The 23,403-nt window shown below is 38.4% G+C and overlaps 1 protein-coding gene across 1 annotated transcript in view; it reads right to left on the bottom strand.

The window, feature by feature from the left end:
* SVIL (supervillin) overlaps positions 1 to 17,109 on the bottom strand; it is a 58,867-nt gene extending 41,758 nt beyond the window's left edge. Inside the window, exons 1-10 of the mRNA XM_050892939.1 lie at positions 17,056 to 17,109; positions 16,779 to 16,930; positions 15,693 to 16,380; positions 10,124 to 10,204; positions 6,704 to 6,874; positions 6,041 to 6,075; positions 4,835 to 4,896; positions 4,326 to 4,465; positions 3,476 to 3,571; positions 1,994 to 2,246 (exon numbers count right to left, since the gene is read on the bottom strand). Of these exons, the coding sequence (XP_050748896.1) occupies positions 1,994 to 2,246; positions 3,476 to 3,571; positions 4,326 to 4,465; positions 4,835 to 4,896; positions 6,041 to 6,075; positions 6,704 to 6,874; positions 10,124 to 10,204; positions 15,693 to 16,380; positions 16,779 to 16,930; positions 17,056 to 17,063 (1,686 nt within the window). The 5' untranslated portion in view covers positions 17,064 to 17,109. The remainder of the gene's footprint in view (positions 1 to 1,993; positions 2,247 to 3,475; positions 3,572 to 4,325; positions 4,466 to 4,834; positions 4,897 to 6,040; positions 6,076 to 6,703; positions 6,875 to 10,123; positions 10,205 to 15,692; positions 16,381 to 16,778; positions 16,931 to 17,055) is intronic.
* Positions 17,110 to 23,403: the final 6,294 nt, after the last annotated feature.

Below are 23,403 nucleotides of genomic sequence, written 5' to 3'. Positions count from 1 at the left end.
GAATCTAAGAAGCTTATTAAAAAAAAATCTCCAAATTTGCTTTGCTGGCCTCCAGAGTGGAACAATTATCTTTTCTACTCTTCTAACATAGTAATTTTATAAAGTTTTCCTGGAGACAGTTAAGATGCAAAATTTTTCTGAAATGCAGAGCTTGGCTTTGTCTTCTCCAAAGACAACAAAAGCTATGAAAGAGACTCACAAACATGCCTTCATACACATCAGGAGAGGTTTTTTGTTTGGCTTTTTTTTTGTTGTTTTCTTAAACTGCAGGGCTAGTGAATAGCATGCAAAAGGAATAGATAAAATCACACCAGTAGGAGGAAATCAACTGAAAACTTAAAATGCACATGCAAATTCCATAAAGCATGGACAACACAGTCATTCATTAAACAAATCAGAAAGCAGAGCAAAGACTACTACTCAAAGATTCGAAAGAAAGAGTAAGAAAATAGTTACCAGTTTACTCTTTTTCCATTGCATCTATCAGAATTAGAAATTTAGAGGGGATCAGCAAAGGGATTTCAGCTTTAATTACAAGATATTTACATTTGCAATTATGTATTTTGGTAATGTAACCTCTAGTTATCTATTTTGATACCTTTCTTTTGTTTCTTCCTAGAAAAAGTGTAACTGCATCTCAAAACATCCCAATACTCCAAATGAACAGTTCACTATAGTAAGTCTTTTTGAAAATACACTCCCATTGAACTTGGTCCAGAGTCAACTCTGGTTTCTTTTGCTAGGTTCAGAAAGAGATGACAAAACATGCTTCCTCTGCGTTTCCTTTCTTGAAGAGCAAGTTTGTTCTGTAAAAGTCTGACAAACTAATGTGACTGTCACTTCTTTCCCATCCGCTTCAGCCCACTTCTGTTGATCACCTTCCTGGTCCCCAAACAAGTTAGTGACACAATCATTAAAAAGGCCAGGCTGTGATAGTGGGTGGCATGTGGAAAACAAATGGAAAGAGGACTATGTAAGGTCTGGCAATCTTGCTGAAATAAATTTGCCAAATATTTACTACTAATTCATGCCTAAGTAAAGTAGGCATAAAGTACAATTATATATCGGTACAGCTTTGTGCCAATATGGTTAGAGAAATCCTGCCTTCTCACTATTCCATTATTATAATATGGAAAATGTATAATCATGAATGAAGCATATAGAAAGAGAAGGATAGGAACTTTCTAACAGTCAGACTGATCCAAATCCCTAGAAATACGACATGCATAGGAGTTGTGCTTCACTGTTAAAGTGATTTCTTTTAAAACTGTAATACTGAGGGACTGATGTTTCTGCTATTGTGAACATCAGCTCTGAAAGACCACTGCTGGGCCATCTTATGCTCAAACTTCACTAAAAAGGCATTCCTTTGCAGTTCCAATTATATGAAGGATTCCAGAACAGGAAGCCCAATTCCACTGCACATATTAAATAATTTCATTTTGACCATGACTTTCTGAATTTCAAAAGCATTCTGCTTTTAGGGAAAAAAATAAAAATAAAAATCAATGCCCCCTCCCAGAGAAAAATGACAGAATATGTCCTGACTAATAATGGAAATATAGAGTGCTTTCAGGAAAGAGTCTGAAAGTTGCACATGACAAAGCTCCAGAATTCCCTGAAAATACATCTAAAGCACGATGATATGTGTCACAGTTTTTACACCTTTGGTCAGGAATTTACTTTTAGAAGACATGTAACATTCTACCAGAAAAGACAGACACTGTGAAAGGTACAGCATGCACTAATCAGGAAGATTACATACTATTGAATTACTCAAAAAAGAAAAACACACCAATGAAATCGAACATTTTAGAGGATGTTGTTCCTCAATGTCAGAAGACTGCTTCCTGACAAGCTTTTTCCTGCGAATGGGTCATGACCCCAGTGTGTAGCTCAGAGCAAAGAAAAGGCAGCTGTTGTGGCATCTTACACTGAAGTTGCTTTCTCCAATAAAAAGAAACAAATGAAAAAGAGCTAAGATTGCACTTACCTGCTCAACTTCTCCAAGAGTGACTGGCTGAGTCTGGTAACGAGCGTTCATTCTCCTGTGCCTAATATCTCCTCGACTCCTTGTAGAGATGGCCCTGGATACTGGTTGAGACAGTTTGTTAAACAAAGCCATCTTTTCTGCCAAACTTAAGGTGGAAGAATCTGGTTCATCAGACTGATCTTGCCCCATCGCCTCTTTGGCTGCTCTTATCTCCTCTTTAGCTAAAATTTTTTGGTGTGCTGATGCCTGCAAGCTGAAGAAACAGAACTGGAAATGAGTTTAAGGAGCCATTATGAAGTTTTAAAAACTCAACCTGATAGAAGCAGAACTGCACAGGAAGCACAATAGCCAATGTAATATAGCAGACTAAGTGGTTGTGCAGTGGTTCAACATTGGCATGATGAATTCTAATTGAACAGCTGAAGATTTAAAAAAAGTTAAATTTTCATTCACAAATTCATTTGATTAGGACACAACAATTTTTTAAAAGGGGAACTCAAGATTGAAGAGAGATACTTCAGACCAATCTCTTTATACAGAATACACAGCTATGGAGAGACATTTAAGATGCCTGCTGTAGAACAAACACGGGTCCTACAGTGCAATTTACATAAAATTCAATTTTATTAGAAATAATTTGTGGAGCATATATGATAAAAACATTTAAAAGATGGATTTAAACTCCAAGTTAGTGCTGCTTTTAGGTTAGCATAAATTGTAATGCCTTTTACAATTTGAAGTGGAACAGAATTCAGACTGTCTTTTGTTTTGAGTCATCTGGGGTAACTCAACAACGAAAAATAGTCTTGAAATATGCTTCATTAATTTTGAAGATTGTTTGACCAATGCTGAAGGCAGACACATTCATTCATAAAAGCTGTAACTGCATTTGTCTCTACAATAATATATTTTATTCACCTTCAGCCACACTTATGGAATTGGTAATATTCTCTTGTGGGTTTTTTTTCTGTCGTGGTCTGCTAAAATTCTCTCATTCAGAACAGGCAAACAGTATTCTGCAACTTTACCTATAGGTGGTGCAATTTCTTATCTTTCCTTTAATTTTGCAAGCTAAAAAAAATATATGTAGAGACAGACAAAGAGGATATGTACTGCTTGTGAAATCAAACACCCAGCTTTAGTATTTTCATCTCAAGATGACATTACCGTGTAAAAAAAAGTACAAGAGCAAAGAGGGTTCTGCTAGGTTTGCTCACATGCAAATTCATTTCTTTCACAAAGAAGAAGAATATGCTTCTAGAACAGGTAAGTGTGGTTAGAAAGGTCCTGAAAACAGATGCTTGACAAAAAAAAGCTGCATTGTTTTATCATGCAAACATAAATTAAGTTGATGAATGTTTTAAATATTCTTAAAACGAGTATTGACTTGACACATTGAAAAGGCATTCAAGACTTTAAAGATGCATCTGCTATTGAGGAATCTTGTGCTCCATGTAACATGCATGTTTATCCCCCCAGTACCTGATAGGTTGTACAGTGCTCTTAACTACAGTGGGACTAGGTACTCTTGTCACTACTGTGTGGGTATTCACAGAACGTGAAGCAGGGGTAGATTCACTTTAAAGAATTGCCAAGGAGGGAAAATTCACAGGGAGAGAGAAGAAAAAAGCATTAAGAAAAGCAATACATTGAGTGTTAACTACAGAAAAGACCAAAACCAAACCAAAACAGAAAAAAACAAACAGCAATGTTTTTTAATTGAGTTATCTGCTGCGACCTTTGCAAAATAACTTCAAATACTTCGAAAGAAACAAAAACCTAGACGAGCAAACAGGTTGTCAAAGTTATTCATTACCCATAACATAAGCTATCTTTTAGTAGATCATTAGGTGAACATCCATTCACCTTTGTTTAATTTTCCCCAAAAATGACTTTCCTTTTTTCAGGGGCATCTCATGATGTATGACCAGAGTGCAAGAAATGCATTTCCAAAAAGTACATTTGAGATTTCAGAGTGTAAAAGGTTTTCCCCAATACAAATACATTCCATAAGAAATTGTGCAGATTTCCCTCAGCGCAAAGTATCTTTTTCATTTGAGTTACAAACCAATGCTACGATTGATCCCGTTTACCTAATCTAAAGGTTCATAAGATTTCTGCCAAATTACAGTTCATAAAAGTTATGTTTTACTAGTCCCTCTGCTTCTAAAAAGGAATCTCAATATAGTTTCCCCTGTCGTTCTCAAGGAAGTTGGCCCTTAACAATAAATGTTTTCCTTGCTACAAAGTTGTAAACACCACATATATGGAACTTATTCCCAGATTTAAAAGCAGGAACCAAAGTTAGAGCCAATATATGTACAAGACTTACGTAGCTGCAATGACCACTTCCTCACTGGTAATTGGTTGCGTGTGTGATCTATCCTGCAAACGCCGCAGTCTTCTCTCTACTGCTGAACTTCTTGTAGGTGGTTTAGGAATATTTTTCATTTCAAATGATTTTTCCATTTCCTAAGAGGACATATGTCATAATTAAAACCATGGATGAAAAGTTCTAAAACAGTACTTTCTTTTTAGCTTTCTTGCATGCAAAGTAGTAAATTTCCCAAATGCCCATCTCTGAATTAGAAGCAGGATGTAATTGCGCAGTAGGCGTCACGGAGTTAAAACTAACTACAGATCTCTCTAAATTACGTTCTTAAAGAAGGCTTTAGAGCAACAGGTCTACTGCGTAGGTAGGCGAGATGAAGTAAAAAAGAACTTATGTAGCTTAGACTTGGTTAACTGCATTACACTTCATTCTAATGCACTTTGGGTTCTTCAGCATCTTGTATATGCAATGTTTAACTCAGCCTTCTATTAAGAAAATGTAATACTTACTCTAAAAAGCAGCCTCTTTGCAGCTACGCTTAGTTTGGCTCGGTCATCCAATTTTTCTTCGTCTACACAAAGGGGGGAAAAAAAAAAGGAGGCTGAATGTAATGAATCAAGCTCATATTAAGTGCAAGGGTTTAAATGATTTCTGAACTCCTCAAAAATTATGTTTTAGTAAGACAAGAAGCACCACCAGCAAATAAGCTGGCTGTTACTCCCTTTTAACAAAAGACTTATCTTGAACCAAATTGTGTAAACTTTACTTGTATTTACATGTATTGCATCAGAGGAAAATTCTTAACAGGATTTGAGAACAAAAGACTTGTCTTCAGGACAGTTCATGTGCTTTCAAGTTATCCAAACAACCTTCTATGAATAGCCAAACTTATTATATTAGTCTATGGTAACACATGGACTAAGAAAATAATCAGACTGAAAGACTGTCTTAAGTGTCAGTATTCATCCTGCTGTATAGAACATCTATTTTCTACTAGTTGACCATACAAGACGGTCTCTCCTGGAAGCTGGTCATTCTGATTACCACCCCGTGTCTCCATTTTTCAGAGGCTCAACTGGTATCCTTAGGAGCTGAAATCAGCATCCTCCAGATCCAAGAGCCAGCATCTCAAAGCTGCAGAGGATATCAGCTTTCAAATAGCATAAGGCATTAAATCTAAATTTAGCTACTCATGAGATTACCTACTTAATTTGTGCCAGACTTGCTGAGAGTGACAAGAGGGAAAGAGAATCAAGATGGCAGACTGAATCATATAATTTAATAACCAGCATCTTGCAACTTCCTTAGCTAGAAAACACGTTACCAGTATCAGTTTCACAATATAGTAAAGGCTTTTTTAGTTATTAGTCCTAGACCACTGATTAAAATATGTAATTTTTTTCCCACCAACTAGTTTGCTTACTGTCTAAATCAGAAAAAAAAACCCCAACCTATGTTGAAAAGTATCAAGCCATTCCCTGCCTTGCCTCACATACGAAGTTCGGTATCCACAGACAGACTTTTGACTTAAAAGAATTTGAAATCAGGTCTGTAGTAGACATGGCCAAAGGAAAAGTGGTACTTCAAACATATTATAGGTAATGATAGTTATTTTCAAGTGGACTTTGTTTGCATTATCAAATAGTTCTTCAGTTAAAACAAAACTAAACACATTTGCTCCCATTTCTTCCTTAGAATATAGTATAATAACATACCTTCAGCAGTTGGTATTTCTGCACTCAAAATTGACCTGGTGAAAAATTATCAAACAGAAAGAAGTTAGTTGGAAACGAGACATCAAAAATTAAATTCAAACTCCATCTGAAGTAGCAGGACCTCAAAAGTTTTAAGAGTGGGAAAACTTTATCTATTTCTCAAGTTTCAACAGTTTCGACTTTGACATCCTTTAATAAAGCAGAAAGGCAGGCAATTCCAGCCAAACTTAAATACAGTAAAGGAAAATGATTTCCAGTTCATCTTGCAGAAGATAAAAGTTTAAGATTTGCTGCCAGCTCTTTTAACATAAAATATGCAGATTTGGTTGTTTACAAAAAAAGTAAATGATAAAGCAGAGTAGATGGAAAGGAAACTTTATACAAAACCAAAAGCATTTATCATTAGACAGAACCAGACAGCTATAACACTTTATGATGATTCACTGTTCACCATTTTATGTGGGGGGGATTTGCAACGAATTAGTTTTGTCAGCAGTTTTTTTGTTTTTATTTTATAAGAAGCTGTAACAAATACTTGATTGTTTTCAAAGAGAAACAATAACCTTGCAAAATGTTTATGCTAGCAAATGAACAAAGTCTCTTCACAAGCTTGTTCACATCTACCTGCACCAGAATGCTACACAGAGCTACGTATGTGCCTACCTATCTGTCTCCTTTCGTTCTGCTGACGTTATAGGTTGAGTTTTAAATCTCTCAGAAGTCTTTCTATTTTCACCAGGAGAAAAATAGCGCCTCGGCCTTCGCGGCCCTCTTTCACGGTCACCATTGGCAGACAAAGTGCTACCTGCTGTTGACGTCTCAAACCGAGATTCACTTTTAAACCACATGATAGAAAATGCATAGAAAAGAAAATAGAAGAGAGAAGTAAAGCATAGATGTAAGCATCTCAACAATTCACTAGAGATCACTCTGCATGCTCCTCCGGTAACATGCACAGACGTACACATTCCAGCTACCCCACATCACAACTTGCACTAGCAAGCAGAAGCACAAAAGCAGGATTCAAACCATCTCAGCCTCCAGTACACACTAGTGAGAGCTAAGCTGTGTGCTTTAAGTGCCGAACACAACTGCTGTTGAGTGTGTGTAATTTTTGCCAAGGACGTGCAAGTTTCACACCAAAATACGTCTGAAATGTCACCTACAGTTCCATTTTCTTGTTGGCATTAGCAGTCTCCAGAAAGACATTACGGAGCTGGGCAACAGAGACTTTTGTGTCAACCATGCCAATCTCACCGTTTGGTGCATTTGCTTCCGTGCTCTCCTTACTTTTAAAAGCTTCTAGCTTAGGAGCCACAGTATAGTCAGACAATGAGCGAGTCAAGACTTTATGCTTTGCTGTCGACACTTTCCAAACAGGAGCTTTTGCCTTGGCAGGCTGCGATACAGACCCACTCTGTATGTACATAACTGCTTCACTCCTTTCTATGTTCTCAGGGGTCTTAAACTGCTGCTCAGGAGCCTGCCTCTTATTGCACTCCAGCTCTCTCTGAACTTCTGAGTTAACTTTCAGCTTGCTTGCGAAAGAGGAACTCCCCATGGGGGTATCCAATTCTCCTCCTCCAAAGAGGCCTTCATGGTTCTTCCCTTGCTTGCGAATCTCAGATGGCAAAATTGGTCTTCTGCCTTTGGAAGCCTGTTCACCCTCCAAGGAATCTTCTTCATCAGGCTTTCCTCCATAACCAAGTGCCTCTTTCTTTTCACTCTCTGATGCAGTGGCTGCTGACGGTTTTGTTAAGAGGCTAACATTTTCTGGTAGGAGGAGGCTGCCAACAGAGATGTTTGCTGGTTCTTCTGTTGCCATCAGCTGAGCTGTGTGAGCAATGCCAGCAGGCTGAATATAGCCATGTATTGGTTGGCGGACTGAACTGACGGGCTGATTTATAACCCTATCAAAGGCAGATGTTTCTGTCTGAAGAGGCATGTAGTGGGCTGGCACTGGATGGGACTTTCTCTGAGATACTGTGTCTGTGACAAGTTCAGGGCTTCCACGGGCACTTTCCTCTTTCACCAGTTTCTCTCTAACTTTTACTCTTTAAGAAAGAAAAAGGATTAAAGCTGTGAACACCAATACCCAACCTGGGAAGGAACACAGACACCTACTGTGGGTACAGACAGCAACATCTTATTAAAATAAAAAGCAATCAATACATAAAAGAAAGCAATCTTATGATGCAACCCCTTCTTCCCCCCTGAATCTTAGCAGTTACATTGCTCAAAAACATTCAAGTGATTCACAGGCCCTCGAACATGCATGACTCCTGAGAAGGTAGCTGAGCAAGCTCTGAAAACGTACGGCATGTTCCCATGAGGTCACAACTGCATTTGTCAAACAGCACATATCCATAGTCTCAAGCAAACAAGATGATCAAAACTGCTTTTTATTTATCAAAGTGTTGGGTTCAGCCTGAAATTGCAAATTCCATTGGCAATCATGTATGTAGTCAGATTTTTGAAGATGTCTAAACACTAGGCAGCTTACATCATATCAAGATGCTGTTGCGTTGGGGAAAGGGATGAAAAAACCCACTTTGTTATTCTCCACCTAGCCCTTCAGATGTTTTGCCAGAGACTTTTTTATTTGTGCTTTTGTGTATCATGTAAGACATCTAAAATGTCACATGTAGTGTAACCTGTTTCAGTAAGTGAGAAAAAATGTTGAAAGTACAAGCCTTAAAGCCCAAAGTGAAACTATGGCATGGCTGTTGCTCTTCAGAGGGCTTGCAAGGGAGAAAAGGATTAAACAAAACAAAACAGGCATTCTGTTTTGAAATATTTCATTATATTCTAACATGCAAAACTTACAGGAATGTTCCCAAAAGTTACCTTACTTCAGTATATTTTCTAGAAACACCTCTAGACTTGTGTAACATCCATGCAAAACAGAGTTGTATTCTACCTTTTTCTACCTTTAGACACTTAATGCAACTGCACTAACAGAAGGCAAGCATGAGCAACCGGAGGCAGCCTTTACTCTATGATTACAACTGCAGGTAAGCTCTCCAGCAGTTTTACAGCCAGGCTGAGTGTTCAGACAGCTTACAGGGCAAGTGTTTGTAAATATCATATATACAGTATTAAAAATTAAAGCCCCGTACTTCCTCCCCTCCCAAATGGGTATAAAAAATTATTTTAATTGTGAGGAAGGAGAGAAACTCAAGTACAATAGGAGACTAGCTCTTTATTTGAAAGTAAGTAATCCAGCTCAAAGTATGTGCAATTCCAGGCTTGCTACCAACAGACTTTTTGGAGTTTACATTATTTAAAAAAAAGCAAGATTTAGAAAAAAAGGCAAATGAATATCTGAGAGAATAATTCAGGATATCCAAAGTTATCTGAAACACCAACCTTTCTAATATTTCGGTGTTTCTTATCTCTGAGGATTGGTGCACTTATCAGGGAAACTTCTCAAAGTTACTTAAGTACAGAAAGTGTGTTCAGTCTGAAAAAGTGATTCTTTAAACTACACGTACCAAGCATTCTTCAGAACATCCACACTGATGTTAGTACTGGGTTATAAGAATTACGTTAATGAGGAACATGGAAAAGGGTCTTCCTGCAATGCTTCTCATTGTGGGCTAACTGTGTGTGTTACCAAACTAGGAGAAAGCAGCTGCTTGTAGCTCTGATCAAGATCTTGCTTTTCTTTTCAATATAAATTTTTTACTTCTCTTGTACCATCTCCTTTGGAATTCAAGGAATTGATCATAGGGAATGCTAAGATGGATTGGTGTGTGGTATAAAAATCTGCTGGTTTGCAGAGTACAAAGTGGGATAAAATAAGAAGTTATAAAAATTAGTGGAAGCCAGAATGATAGCAGCTGTGGAAGAAGCTAGGGGCATTTGTATGTCTTCATCAAAATACCAATTGGTTGTAAGTTACAAAAAAAGCAGATGCTTCAGAAAAGTTTCAACAGCTGTTTGTCCGTAAGAAACAACACTTTCTAAATTGCTGCTGTTAAAGAAAAATTAAAGGCAAGTGTTAGATGAAGACACAGTAAAGGGAAAGAAAGGTGAGGTTTGTAGTCTGATTGTTAGCCACGCAGCTACGTTTTATGATACCTGGAGGGCCAGCTGATAAGTGAAGGTGTGTCCCCTTCCGAATCTTTCTGAAGAAACCATTCAGGTTTTGCTTTCCCTGCACTACTACAGAAAACAGAACTTCAGGTAATTTTTTGAGATCTCAACACATGCTCCCATTGTTTCTCCCACTCTTCCCTCCCCACCGCTTTTTTTGTTTTCTAATTTCTCAATTACAGAAGACTGTTCATGAAAATAAAAGCACAGCACATTAATCAAATTGAAAGGTGATAAACTGTGAAACAAACTATCATATTAATTCCACAACCATCTAAAAAGTGTTCTGAATGTTAAATATTCTGCAAAGGTAACTTCACCAAGCGTACACTGTTCAGAATTTGAGAAGTGAAAGCAACTACACAATCTTATTTTTGCCATTCGCCATTGCAGGTCAGTTTGAAGGGTTTATGTAAGGACACCTGGAAAAGTTGCTAAACCCATTCCTTTAATTTGTGGTTTAAAGTGGTAAGGACCACTGGGTCCAAAATGAAGTAGTAATATGAATTTAATGAAGTTAGAAATTCAGATGGCTATATCATACTTCCTAAGAAATTCTCAGGAGCCTCTGGAACCCTCTCTCCTCTTGTAGCCCTGTATCACAAAAGCTTCAGAAATGCAAATCCAGTTAGCTCAAGTAAAACATGCTGTGTCACTGCGTGACAGAGGAAAAGAAAAGCTTAAAAAACAAAGTAACCCCCGATTTGATCTTATCTTGACTTTATTTTGTTTCCATTTTGGAGTTGAAAGCATAAAAAGAAACAAGAGCACTGCAAACTTTTAAAAGCCTGCAGGAAAGGGTGTTTGCAGACTACCTACATACAGTTTCTCACATACTTTCCTAATGTCCACCTTCATCTAACAGTCCCTCATAAACAGTAGATCAAATCAAATAGTTTTAACCTTGCAAGCACAGACTGTCTGGCCACACTAACTTTTACAAACAAATGCCCCAGAGGTGACAAGCGGCCAGGCTGCTTTCCATTACCTATAGCTACATCTGAAAGAACTCCTCGCATTGCAGTAGAGCCATTTGGGATGAAAATCCCAAATTAAGCGCCAGGTCATCTCCTTCAATTTTTCTTAGCTGGCCTTTTAATAAAAATAGTTGAAAAAGGTCAAATCAATGACTGTTCTTAAGATAACAGTGCATTTACTGCAAATAAATTTAAATTTAAGAACTCACCTACAGTTGTCACCTTATCCAAATCAAGCTTAGAACAAAGTCAAACACCGACTGTTAAAACACCTTTTGTTTTTCCAAATGTTTTTGAATTCCTAAAGGAACTGACCAAATAGGAGGTAAAAACCTTTCACAGGAGCTGACCCGGTAGCTGGAATTGCTTTGAAGCAAGCAAACTTCCTTCTCGTCTCTTAATGTGTACTTTGGCACATTTTTACAGTGGGCATGGCCCAAGCAGCAATTATTTGTACTTGATCATTCATCCTTTGAAGAGAGCAGTCAGAAGAACACAAGCCATGTTTTGAATTTAATCAGCCACTTCAGCAGCCAAATGCAGACAATGTCAAATGATACCTTCTCAGCACTTTGTCGTCTTCTCAGTGATGGATAATAGGATTAATTATTAAATCTTCTTAGGACTGAAGGCACAAAGCTTTCATATGTATTCAAAAGCAAGCTGCATTTATTTTCCAATTTGAACTCAGCAAATTTAAATTTAAAAAAACAGTTTTGCAACCTATATAACGTGGAACTGACTTCAAAATGGCAGCCACCTGGAAAGCTGGTGTTAGCCCTTATTTTGCTTGTGCAAACGGCCTTATAGGAGACTACCACACAGTAACTTTAAACAGACTGCATGGAAATAGACAATGACTTCTTTACCACTCAGAAACAGGGACAAGAGTTTCTGAGAGGTTATTCTTAAATCTCTGAATATCACACCAGTGAGTACACACTGGCACTGGAAGTTGTCAGGGGTATTAAAATGAAGAACGGGCTCTTGGCAACTTGACCTTTAAAATACCATCTACTGCCTACATGTGTATCCAAACAAGAGACCAAATCCTAAGTTTAAACTCTTGGCTGCTGTAAGAGCTACACCACATCTTTGTGGGTGCAGATCACTTCCTTCAAAAGATAAGACAGACAGTAATTGTGGGAAACCTGTTTTACGCAAATATGGACCCAAGCCTCGTCCAGAAAGAATCTGAAACTAGTCATAATGCAGTCAGCAATTTGTATTAAGTTATTACTTATTCCTGCTGCTTTTGCCCCAGTCTCTCATTTGTTAGCATGGCACTACTGCAGAGAAGTAAAAATGACCATACCACAAATGGGATGGAGTTTAAACTCTGGAACTGTCCTAACATGAGAACCCACCTGAAAATGGATCTTACCATTTCATTATCTGGAAATAGAGAACAACTAAGTCTCAAAAAAAGGAAGACCTTACAGAAGGGGCCTGTCTCCAGTGCTTGCCAAACACAGCTGATCCCTTAGTATTTCACACAGCATTAGATCTCATAGGGACAAATAACTTGTAACAAATGAAAAAGTATGCCCCCATTAAAAACACTGTTTCCTTAATTATTTCTCTTCTAACTTTTGCAGCATCTTTTATTATAAAAAAATAGGTAATGCCAGAAGTGGCAGCTTTAAAAAGAAACAGCTGGAATTTGTGAATGATTTGATAATGTCTTCAGCCTGCTCAGTCTGAACTTGTAACTGGTTTATAGAGCTGCATTAGAAAAAACACGCTTGTTAGCTAAAGAAGAGTGAGCTTTATAAGGAGACTTGATTTCTCCACATTAAAGGCTAATCTGTGAATGAGCGGATTCAGGTGTCTGTCTATAGCCAGCATGCTGTTTCACCAGGGCAACTGCCATCCCACCAATTCTGCATGCAGCGCAGCTTCTCCTGAGTTGGAAGAGATAACAACCTAGAAGGCATTTCATTGTTCAGTGTTTCATTGGTTTCCCCTCACAGAAACAGGGACTAGGATTGCTTTATGAGAGTAAAGAAAATAAAACCCCTTTTTACACTGCAGCAGACACATTCTTGGCTATAAAATTTGATGGGCTATTCTCTTTGCTTTCTTAAGGCTGAAAACTTTGTCCCTTCCTTCACCTTATAAAACAAAGAAAACAACCTGCCAAAGGTCCATTGCTGCAATATCCCCTCCCATCAGTAACTGGATTAGTCAAGAGATTTATCTCAAATTGACCATTTGAAGACAAGGGATGATATTTTGTAGTATTTGAGTTGAGACTCTTCAGAGAGAAGTTTTTTGGAGCCTGGAATAACCTAGTCAGCTCAAGGAGTTTCAGTACAACTCTGGTCTCAGTTGGATGGATGACCCTGCGATGGCTATTTTCCTTACTGTAGTAGCAGAACTGTAAGCTTAAAACCTAAACTAAATATAAGATAGTACTTCCTAAGTATGTTGACTTACTTTCTCTCTGATGGCTTTTTTGAAATGATAATATTCCTTTAAAATTTTGGCTTAATTGGGAGGGTCCAATGATAGCTCAGATAGCCACATATCCACTCAAAAGAAGGTGAGCAGGATTAGAAGTCACCTGAATAATGAAACGCTATGAAAAAAATATTAAGAGACTACTACTGGTGTGTCCTATGCAATACACAAAAAAAGTCTAAGTACATTTGAGCAGTTTACAGGCACTGTAAATAGACGATGACTTAATCAATCCACCAGGTGGTTAACCTTTGATGTGGAAGATTGCTTCCTGCGCTGGTTTTGGCTGGGATAGAGTTAATTGTCTTCATAGTGGCTAGTATGGGGCTATGTTTTGGATTTGTGCTGAAAACAGTGTTGATAACACAGGGATGTTTTCACTATTGCTGAGCAGTGCTTACACACAGTCAAGGCCTTTTCTGCTGCTGACACCACCCCACCAGCGAGTAGGCTGGGGGTGCACAAGAAGTTGGGAGGGGACACAGCTGGGACAGCTGACCCCAACTGACCAAAGGGATATTCCATACCATATGACGTCATGCTCAGCATATAAAGCTGGGGGAAGAAGAAGGAAGGGGGGGATGTTTGGAGCGATGGCGTTTGTCTTCTGAAGTAACCGTTAGGCATGATGGAGCCCTGCTTTCCTGGAGATGGCTGAACACCTGCCTGCTGATGGGATGTGGTGAATGAATTCCTTGCTTTGCTTTGTTTGCGTGCGCAGCTTTTGCTTTATTTATTAAACTGTCTTTATCTCAACCCATGAGTTTTCTCACTTTTACTCTTCCAATTCTCTCCCCCATCCCACCAGGAGGGAGTGAGCGAGCAGCTGTGTGGTGCTTAGTTTCCAGCTGGGGTTAAACCACGACACTTCCTCATTCAAACTTTAAGGTATGCTTATGAGAGTTAATAAAGAAAGGCTACAACAAATAAGAATCAAGTTTAGTGATTTTGATGGGAAGGATAAAGAAGTCCAGTCAAGGTAGCTTGTTTCTGAACCTACTGCAAAAAATGCCAAAAAGTGTAAATGGTTCAGTTTATGCCAGTTCATTTCAGTTTTTTAGAAACAGTCAGCACTGCTCAGCATGATGCAGATGTGTTTACAATTAAGTTCTCATTACAATTTACATCATTTTTAGCTGTAACATTTTAACTTAAGTTTTTACAGTTATTATTTTCCATCTATCCACCTACCTAGAAATTAAAGAATTACACTTAGAGAAAATCATACTTTTAAAAATTCTTAGTCACGCATTGTTTTCAGTTTTTTTCAGTCACCATAACACTTTGACAGTGTTTTGCACTACAGTGTGAAATTACAATGTGAAATTAGTGACAACTATTTCCCCCCCACCCCTTCTGGAAGAATCTGGTTACCCTGTTGCTGAAGTAAATTTGTCAAATTTGAAGTAATTCAGCATACCATAAGGGAGGCTATGTTTTCGAAATACAGCATGGAATTTTAACTCTCCCCTCTGCCCCTTCACACACATACCCCGATATTCTCTGAAAGATTAACTATCACAGTTCAAAAGGGTTTTTACACTTTCACAGCAGGAAAACAAATCAACTATTATTTTAACTGACCCAATACACTTTTCAGCTTTTAACTGAGACCTGTTTTATTTTGGCAGAAGCCATCATGAAGCTATTCAAATCTTCACTGAGAAACAACTTGCCTTTACTTGGAAACCCCCACCCAATTACAGGATATAGAGGAAAAAAGTTAAAGGCTTGCTCTAACAGGTTATGAAAAAAAAAAAAAAAAAAAAAGGCAGATTCAGAACCATGACTGCTTCAATTTCTAGTTTGTGTAAATATCTTAAACGTCAGTTGTTCCACTCCCCCCCCAAAGGGCCTAATTTTAGCATAAATTCTATAAATACAAAATGAAACCAAGGACATATCTGATCACAGAAATAGATACCCACTTCCTTGTATCAGAAACACACTGTGACTCAATATATCCAACCAATCCAGCCTGAGACATCCAAAGCCACTAAATACATTCTTCAACGGTAATAAATACATTCTCATAAATACTGTAGACATTGCTGCAGAAGGTGATTAAGATAAAGGAATCTACTGTATAAACAAAAAATAAAAATCATGCTTACCTTTGTCTGATGTTACTGTGCAAGGGCTGGTCATTCTGCAAATGGATTGGTGAGGCTGCCCGCTTTGGTGAAGAAAGGGACTCTCTGGGGGTTTGCTTTGGTGATATTGGCACTTCGTTATAGGAGGAAGATTCTCGTCCAGTAAGTGAAAGGGAGACAGAACTATCCAAGGTTGCTGCAGGGTCAGAAGCCTGTCTAATGGCACTGTCATCATCTGCTTTTCTATCACCCTTTTCATTTGAGAGGTCTTCTTTATCTGGAACACCATCTTTTTCATGGCTGGAGTACTCTTTGGATTCAGAAATCACACTCTTTGACTCCTTTGTCTCAGTCCTGGACAAATACAGGGAGCCACAGTCCTTGTTTTCATCATCTTGCCTTTCACTTTTCACTCCCTTTCTTTCCACGCTGTCGGGATCTTTCCTTGCCCGCGTATATCTGGATGAGTAGTCAGAATCCAAATCAGAATCAAGAGATAATCCGTATTTTTCTGCCAGCTGGCGCCGCCTCTCTGCCTTGTACCTAGCTATTCTTTCTGCTTTTGACTCTAGTTCCTGGACATTCATGTTTCCTGTACTATACAAGGGCTCTGTATTACTACCTCCTGTGACTTCTGCTCGGTATCTGGATGATCTGGGTTGTTTTTCTACAGAAGAATCTGAAGTTTCCTCCTCTTCATTTGATCTTCCTGTCAAAAGTACAACATATATGAGAAGTCCATCCCAAAACCCTGAGTACCCTACCCACCATTCACATTGAGTGAACTAAAAGCTTCCCATTTTCTTGCAAATCAAAGTGTACTAGTGACTGCACAGACACATTCCATTTTTGCACTTATGTGCACATTAAGAAATGTGCATTAGTTATAATTCTTCGAGAGTCTCATATCAAATTCTTGTTGTTTTAAAACAATATGGATAATCAACATTTTTCAAATAAGACAACTGGAGAATTCAAAGGCAAGTTGAAAAAAAAACCCTGACCACAGCTCTTCTATAAAACTCCTCTCCATGTACTGCACAAATGATAGGGTAGTAAACATGAAGTAATTCAGCAATACAAGATTGACTGATATATACTACTTACCTAAGTGGGGACTGTATGGATCAGTTGCACGCATATATCGTGGTGTATCTTCCTCTAGTAAACGGTGTGTGACTGATCCTGGACAGTTTTGTAGAAGCATAGGTTGTGTATCATTTTCAATTCCCTCTAAGCGTCTGGCTATTCTCTCTTTTCTGAAAAAGATGTGAAAAATGTGAAATCAGGCATCTTTGAAGACTTGAGGGGAGAGTTTCTAAGAGGAGGTAACAAAACAAGCTGTGTGTTTTGTTTCATGGGCCAAAGACTTTTTTTTTTTTACCTTTTCATTGCCAAAAAATCTTGGTTGTTTGGTTCAAACAGTTTTCTTAATTCTGAAACTGAGACAACAAAAGATTATACAGTTTATAAGCTACTAAGTTTCAGAAACTCACAGAAATTTGCTAAAATGCTTTAGAATAAGAAGGAACAGTCAAACAAAGTTAAGAGGTTTGAAATAGCTTTTGTCAGGGAAGAAGCATTTTCCTCTTGTTTTCCTAGCTTATTAAGCTTGTGTTGTCAAAAGTACATTAGGCACACAGGTGTAAACACCAAGGAGTCCTCCCCTCCAGGTACTTCCAGGCTAAGCTAGAATCTGCTATGCCATCCTAGCAGTTTTCAAGATCTAGTATAAACTGGGCAAGTTGTATTTTGATTAGCTGAGGTCAAGCTTACACACTATAGTAACCTGTTTCAAAACCATGTAGTATGGAATTACTGCTTACTCTGACTACACAAAGGTTGGGGACTGACATAGAAAATTACCGTGTACCCTCATGATATTCCTGTATGGTTAATCGCTTTCTACTTTGCTAATTTTCCCTTGTAGTTTTAATTGGACATACTTTCCTTCTCTCCCCCTGAACTGTTTGGTGGTGTTATGTGCTAGTAGACAGCTGTCACAGTTCACAAAATAGTAGTGAACCAACAGAAGGCATGATAGATGAAGTAATCCCTATATACGTTATACATATGTGCACAGTTATCAGTGATGTTTGCAAACCACACTGGAGCAGTGAGTGCTACATAAACAAGTGTGGTGTGACTTCTTACCACCAGGAACAGAAACCATCCAGGCTGTCAAAGGATGCAGTGGACTGGGGCGGGGGTGTGTGGGGGGGTGTACCTAACAACACCACATCCCTCCCTCCCTTCCCTTCACCATTGCCTTGGCAAAGATGTGGTGCTAAAAGGTGCGTGCACCTATTCTGATGCAACGCATCTCTGGGGTTCTGATCCTGTTGACCCAGGGATCAAAAGTTAAAGCAAGCTACAGTCTACAGCCTGCTAAATCAGCCCTAGATTGCCATCAGAAACACCTGATGAGTCAGGAGTGTCTAGTAGACACTGTTCCACACCACTGCAGAAGTAAATCTATCAGCTTTTTTCCCCTACCAGACTTCATCGCTCTAGATACTTCAAAGATAAACATTATTGAAACATCACCTTTTTAAAGGTCAGATGCACCTTCTCTCCCTTTCCTCTACTACAAGGACTTACATGCACAGCTAAGTCGGGGTTTCAGCTTAGCTGACACATACCCAGGAAGTTTGCTGTAGTCAATACCAGTGCTCATACCTCATAGATACAGATAGATACTATTGACATTGGCTGTCATATCAACCTTACGTGCTGAAAAGCCACTTGGACTCCAGGTAAAATGTCTTAGATCAGCAAGAATGAATGTATTCTGATCATGACTACTGAGAGAAGCAAATGAATGAGGTATGAATATAGTGTCTGAGGCTACAGATGAATACCTACTGAGAACATGCGATTAACAGGGGAAAGAAATCAACTGGGCCACTCTCCAAAATAAGTCTACATTTCTACAGAAAGCAGACTCAAGCTAGCTATCTGCTTCAATTTCTCAAGCCAGGTTAGCTCAGATTGTGATCATGCCATGAAAAAAATCAAATACTTACACATTTGATGCAACTAGCAGTGCAGAGTAGCTAAGTATGCAGCTACTTAACAGTGCTAACCCAAGGGACACCTCTTCCATGCCTAGTTTCAGCATCTGCAGCAAAAGCAGATTGAAGCCTACGCTGTTGACCAGGTTGACCGTGCACAATAGCCACTGAAAGTCAGCAAGCTCCAGGCACAGATCTCTGGAGATGGATGGGAACTGGACTTGGGCAATGCAAAATTTGCGTCCTGAACCAACATCAAAGCAAAGATGAGCCCTTATGTTGTGTTTTCATAGACTTTCCTCTCAATGCATGAGCAGTTCCCACTGCTGCCCTGCCTAGTAAAGCTGTGCCAGCAGTGGAACTGTATTAAACAGAGAATTTATCCATGTGAAACCAGCCTTCGTCTCACATTCACACCAAAGGAAATGATTTCTCATAAATTGCTCTCACCTCTGCCAAATCTACTTCTGTTTAAGTTTGTTCCTCTGGCTATTAAGAGTTTTTCTGTTCCATCTGTTGGCTATACATACATAAAATGGTCAAAACAAAACCCATAATTGTTCTGCCACTTCAGACAGGTCAAAGGCCTCCACAGCTCACAGTTAATAAAACCACATTCCATTCAAATCCTGATCATTTTTCTTCCCTAGTCACTGATTTAAACAGTCCCTAAAACCATCATCAGAGAACAGGTCTTTTACACAGCTTTAGTAAAGCTCTAAAGCATAGCTTCATATACTAAAGTTGTCTTCCCCCCCCCCCCCCCCCAAAGGAAACTTGACTATAAGTTGTTCACATACAAGAAATGTGGAACATCCAAAGAACTCCCAGCAGCATTAGCTCAACACCCTCTTGCTACGTGTTAGCTGAAGTTCCAGAGATTCTACTACTGCTTTGCACTCCTAAAAAGAGTACTGGCCTCATGAAGAATCTCTCCAACACCTTCCTAAACAAGATGGGACAAAAATAGCATGGGACTACTCTATGCTGTCCTAAACTTTTTCCACACTTGAGATTCCAGACAGTAATTTCAGCTAGGTTGGCCAACATCTGCTGAGTTTTTTTGTGAAAGCAGTTTCAGCAATATTCTTCTTCTAGGGAGGCAGGGAAAAGAAGCACAAAAAAGCAAAAAAAAGAAGATAAAATGCAGGAAGTCGTCTACTCTAGCGATTTCTTTTTGCTGAATAAAATATTTGACTTCAAAACATGAAAGCCAGTTGGAGAAATTTCACTCCCAAGGACACTGGTTGGCCCTTGCAAGCTTCGGTGATTCGGTTTCTCTTTTTTAGTTTGCAATTTGAATATGTTGGTGCCAATTTCCCATCTGTTCATGGGATGTTTTTCCACATGACCATCAGAAACTACACCATCTCAAAGACACCCGTGACAGTGTTAAAGAGTAACAACACTTCTACCTAAAAGGTAGCACAAAGATCTGATTCGGCACACAAGAAAAGACTAAGAAGCTTAAAATAACTAGTTTCACTGTAAAAGCTCCTTATCTAAGTTACTTCATGCCAACACACTTCGTAAGCATTGTTGGTCAGTATAGTTAAGGGCAACAGGAAGAACAGCCACAGTTCAGGAAACAGCTTTATTTTAGGATGTTGAGCAGGATGCTATGGAAGGATACCCTCTAAGGTAGACTGTCAAGAGGCATCTTAATTTTGGTAACTGTAGACTTTCTGAGCAGAATTTACCTTACAATACCAGTATTTAGCAAAAGCACTATTGTTCCATGTCTCGTTCCAGAATAAAAACCAAAAAGTACATTTGGAGTGCACCTTATAAAAATGTTTAAAAAACTCCTTAAATCAAGGTGAAAGATTTCTTATAGAATTCAGAAATCTTTCAGAAACATTTGTTATAGAATATAAATATGTTTTTGCTGAAAGCCCTTTTGATAACAGCAGAGGGGATACATGTGGATAAAGTTGCAGGCAATTGACAGCAGTTTTATTTTTAAAATACAGAAGCTGTAAAAACTAAATCAAGCCTTCCAAAAGTCCCTAGTAGACAGCAAGCACATACATTTGTGAAGCCTGAATAGACGTGGATCAAAAGTTTACCTGCCAGAAGCTTAATTTCTCAAAGATGGTAAATAACCATTGCAACACAGGTATATACATTTTCATTTTGAGGAGAATTTAACATGACAGTGAAGCCTACCGGCCTCGTCCCTACCTCCTCCCCTCCTCACCTGGAAAGATGATGATCTGCAAACCAGGTCAAAGAAGCATTTATCTTCTGTTTATGCTAGCAGAAGCACACTGACATGTTCAATACTTAACTGCAGGCAGCAACGTGTGAGACTTCAGCTAGACTCTCTGAACCTCAGCTCAGTCTGTATCAGTTGAAAATTAAATTTATTCCTCTGATTTTCCAACATGTGCAAATCTGGATAAAAGTTAGGCCCTAGACGGGACAAATAACCTGGATTTTCAGAAAGTGTTTGGCCTCAAGTAGTCCCCTCAGAATGTAACCATCAGCTCCCACTGCTAAATTTTTCCTAAGTCTGGTACACACCAAATCTGATGCCTTTATTATGAGAATAATTTCTTACGAAATAAAGACATCTTGGAATAGCAATTAGTTCACTGAGAAGCAACTTACAGAGAAGGTGTCTCAAGTGAAGGCTCTCACAATTAACTTGTTGGCCAGCATGATTGTAAGACTAAGTATGTGGAATAATGAGGGACTATGTATTCTTACTGACTAGTGCTCTCAGGAAGTCTGTATTGTATAAATGCATATCACTCTATTCCATAATTGTGTCAATGAAGTCTCTTTCTGAACATCTGTGCTGATTACATTATAAAAGCAAGCACATCACTTAAACATCACTTAAATGTTATGCTGGACGAAGGGCTCCTTTCTAAAGGAACTCTGCAACAAATGACATTAAAAGAACAAGCCAGTTCCTTTACGTTGGGATTAGTGCATCTACTAGCCTTGTAGTTTGTCTGAAAAGGGTAAATACCATCAGAATACACACACATTTTTAATCAAAGTTCAGAGATCCACAACATCCCTGAGTGAAGGGAACATCTTTCTGCCAGTTACACGTAGTTCTTCAGTCAAATGTCACCCTTTACTGGTCAAGAACTATTTCCAAGCAGATTGTGATTTCCTCTAAATAATTCAAGAGAATTAATTCTTGCCTCTACCTCAACTGCGTCAAAAGATAGAGAAGGAACTGCAGTTTTCTTCATAAGTTATTCAGACTAAGACAGAAGATTAAAAAAAAACCCCAAACACCAAACCCCATATGTAGTGCAGGTGCTTTAGCATGTGAGACTAAAATTCAGTGTGTAGTCAGTTGGTCATGCAAGCACAGTGATTCTACCAACCACCGAAGGGGACTGGAAAGAGCTATGACTACAAGCCAAGTTAATACCTTTAAATTCAGTATTAATCTAACTGTACAAACAAACCTCTCTGAAGTTTTGAATTTCAACTACTTCTTAACCTATTGAAAACTAGGTCAACAAAGCTGAACTTTATGAAGCAGGGATGTAACAAAGCCTTGTAAAAGAGCATTGTGGTTCATCCCCTATGCATACTTCACAGGGAAAAGAAAACTCATTTACAAAACATCTGTGCCTAAGTGATTTTAACTGTGCCTTGCACTTGCATAGACTAAACTTCACATGCTGTTAAATTACCACTTGTGTTCATAATGTGTCTCCCTTACCTACCTTTTGGAAGTACCACTAAGAGATTAGCATCAATATCCTTTGTCCTGTTTGCAAGTTCTTCTTTATCTTCAAATGAGAACTCCTTCTGAAAACTGAAAGCAACATCTGGTTTACAGAACTGTGGATGTTTCTGCCACAAATCAAACAAAGCCAAGATGTAACCAATTTACTGCAAGATACTCTAACAGAGATACCAAAGAAAATATTTTCCATAAGAACGAAATAAGAAATAACCCCAAGAAACTCACAAAGCCAAACCTAACATTATTTGAAACTTGTTTGGAACTGACTGTGACACGTTTTTGCATTAAATTACTGACTGGAGACTGCCTTCAAAATGCTCTACTAGCAATTATATTTGAAATAATCTATATCGAATGATTCTCCATAAATATTAAAACATATTTCATCAAATGCAGTACTGTATGTACACTCCACCTAGAAGCCTTCTGCACGACTGCCCTACTGTTGTTACTGCACTGATCTCTGCATCTTATATGGCTTATAATACACTAATATGAGCAGCAGATCATTTAGTTTTATACCTTGTCTTTTCAAAACAGTAAAAATGCCCATTTAGAGGAAACAAAATATTTCTTTAAATATGTTAATTAAATATACAAATTTCAGCTGTAAAACGTAGGTTTCATAATGGTCTAAAGTAGATACTAACTGTCTACAGAGACTTTTTTGGAGGAAGTCTTCCTCCTTATGGGTAAACAAAGTGAAATTTTTCTCTCCAATTATTAAAAACAGAGAGAACTGCTGTATTCTTCCATTATGACTTCTAACCTATCCCAACCGGGTATAAGAAAACTTATACTAGTCTTAAAACCTTTAGTAAACTGTGTAGACAGGTGTAACAGATACAAATCCCCACAGTGATCCTAGGCTCTTCATTTTGCCATGGTAGTGATGTGCCATATGATTTACTGTCATTCTGAGAAGACAAATTGCACAGCCTTACTGTTGGAAAATCCTTCCTTAGGACAGTTTTTAAATGGCTTTTTAAAGAATTCA

This window comes from Gymnogyps californianus, chromosome 2, assembly GCF_018139145.2.
Source record: "Gymnogyps californianus isolate 813 chromosome 2, ASM1813914v2, whole genome shotgun sequence".
Taxonomy (NCBI): domain Eukaryota; kingdom Metazoa; phylum Chordata; class Aves; order Accipitriformes; family Cathartidae; genus Gymnogyps; species Gymnogyps californianus.
Note: the sequence above shows the minus strand (reverse complement) of the source record. Positions and strands in the feature narration are given on the sequence as shown.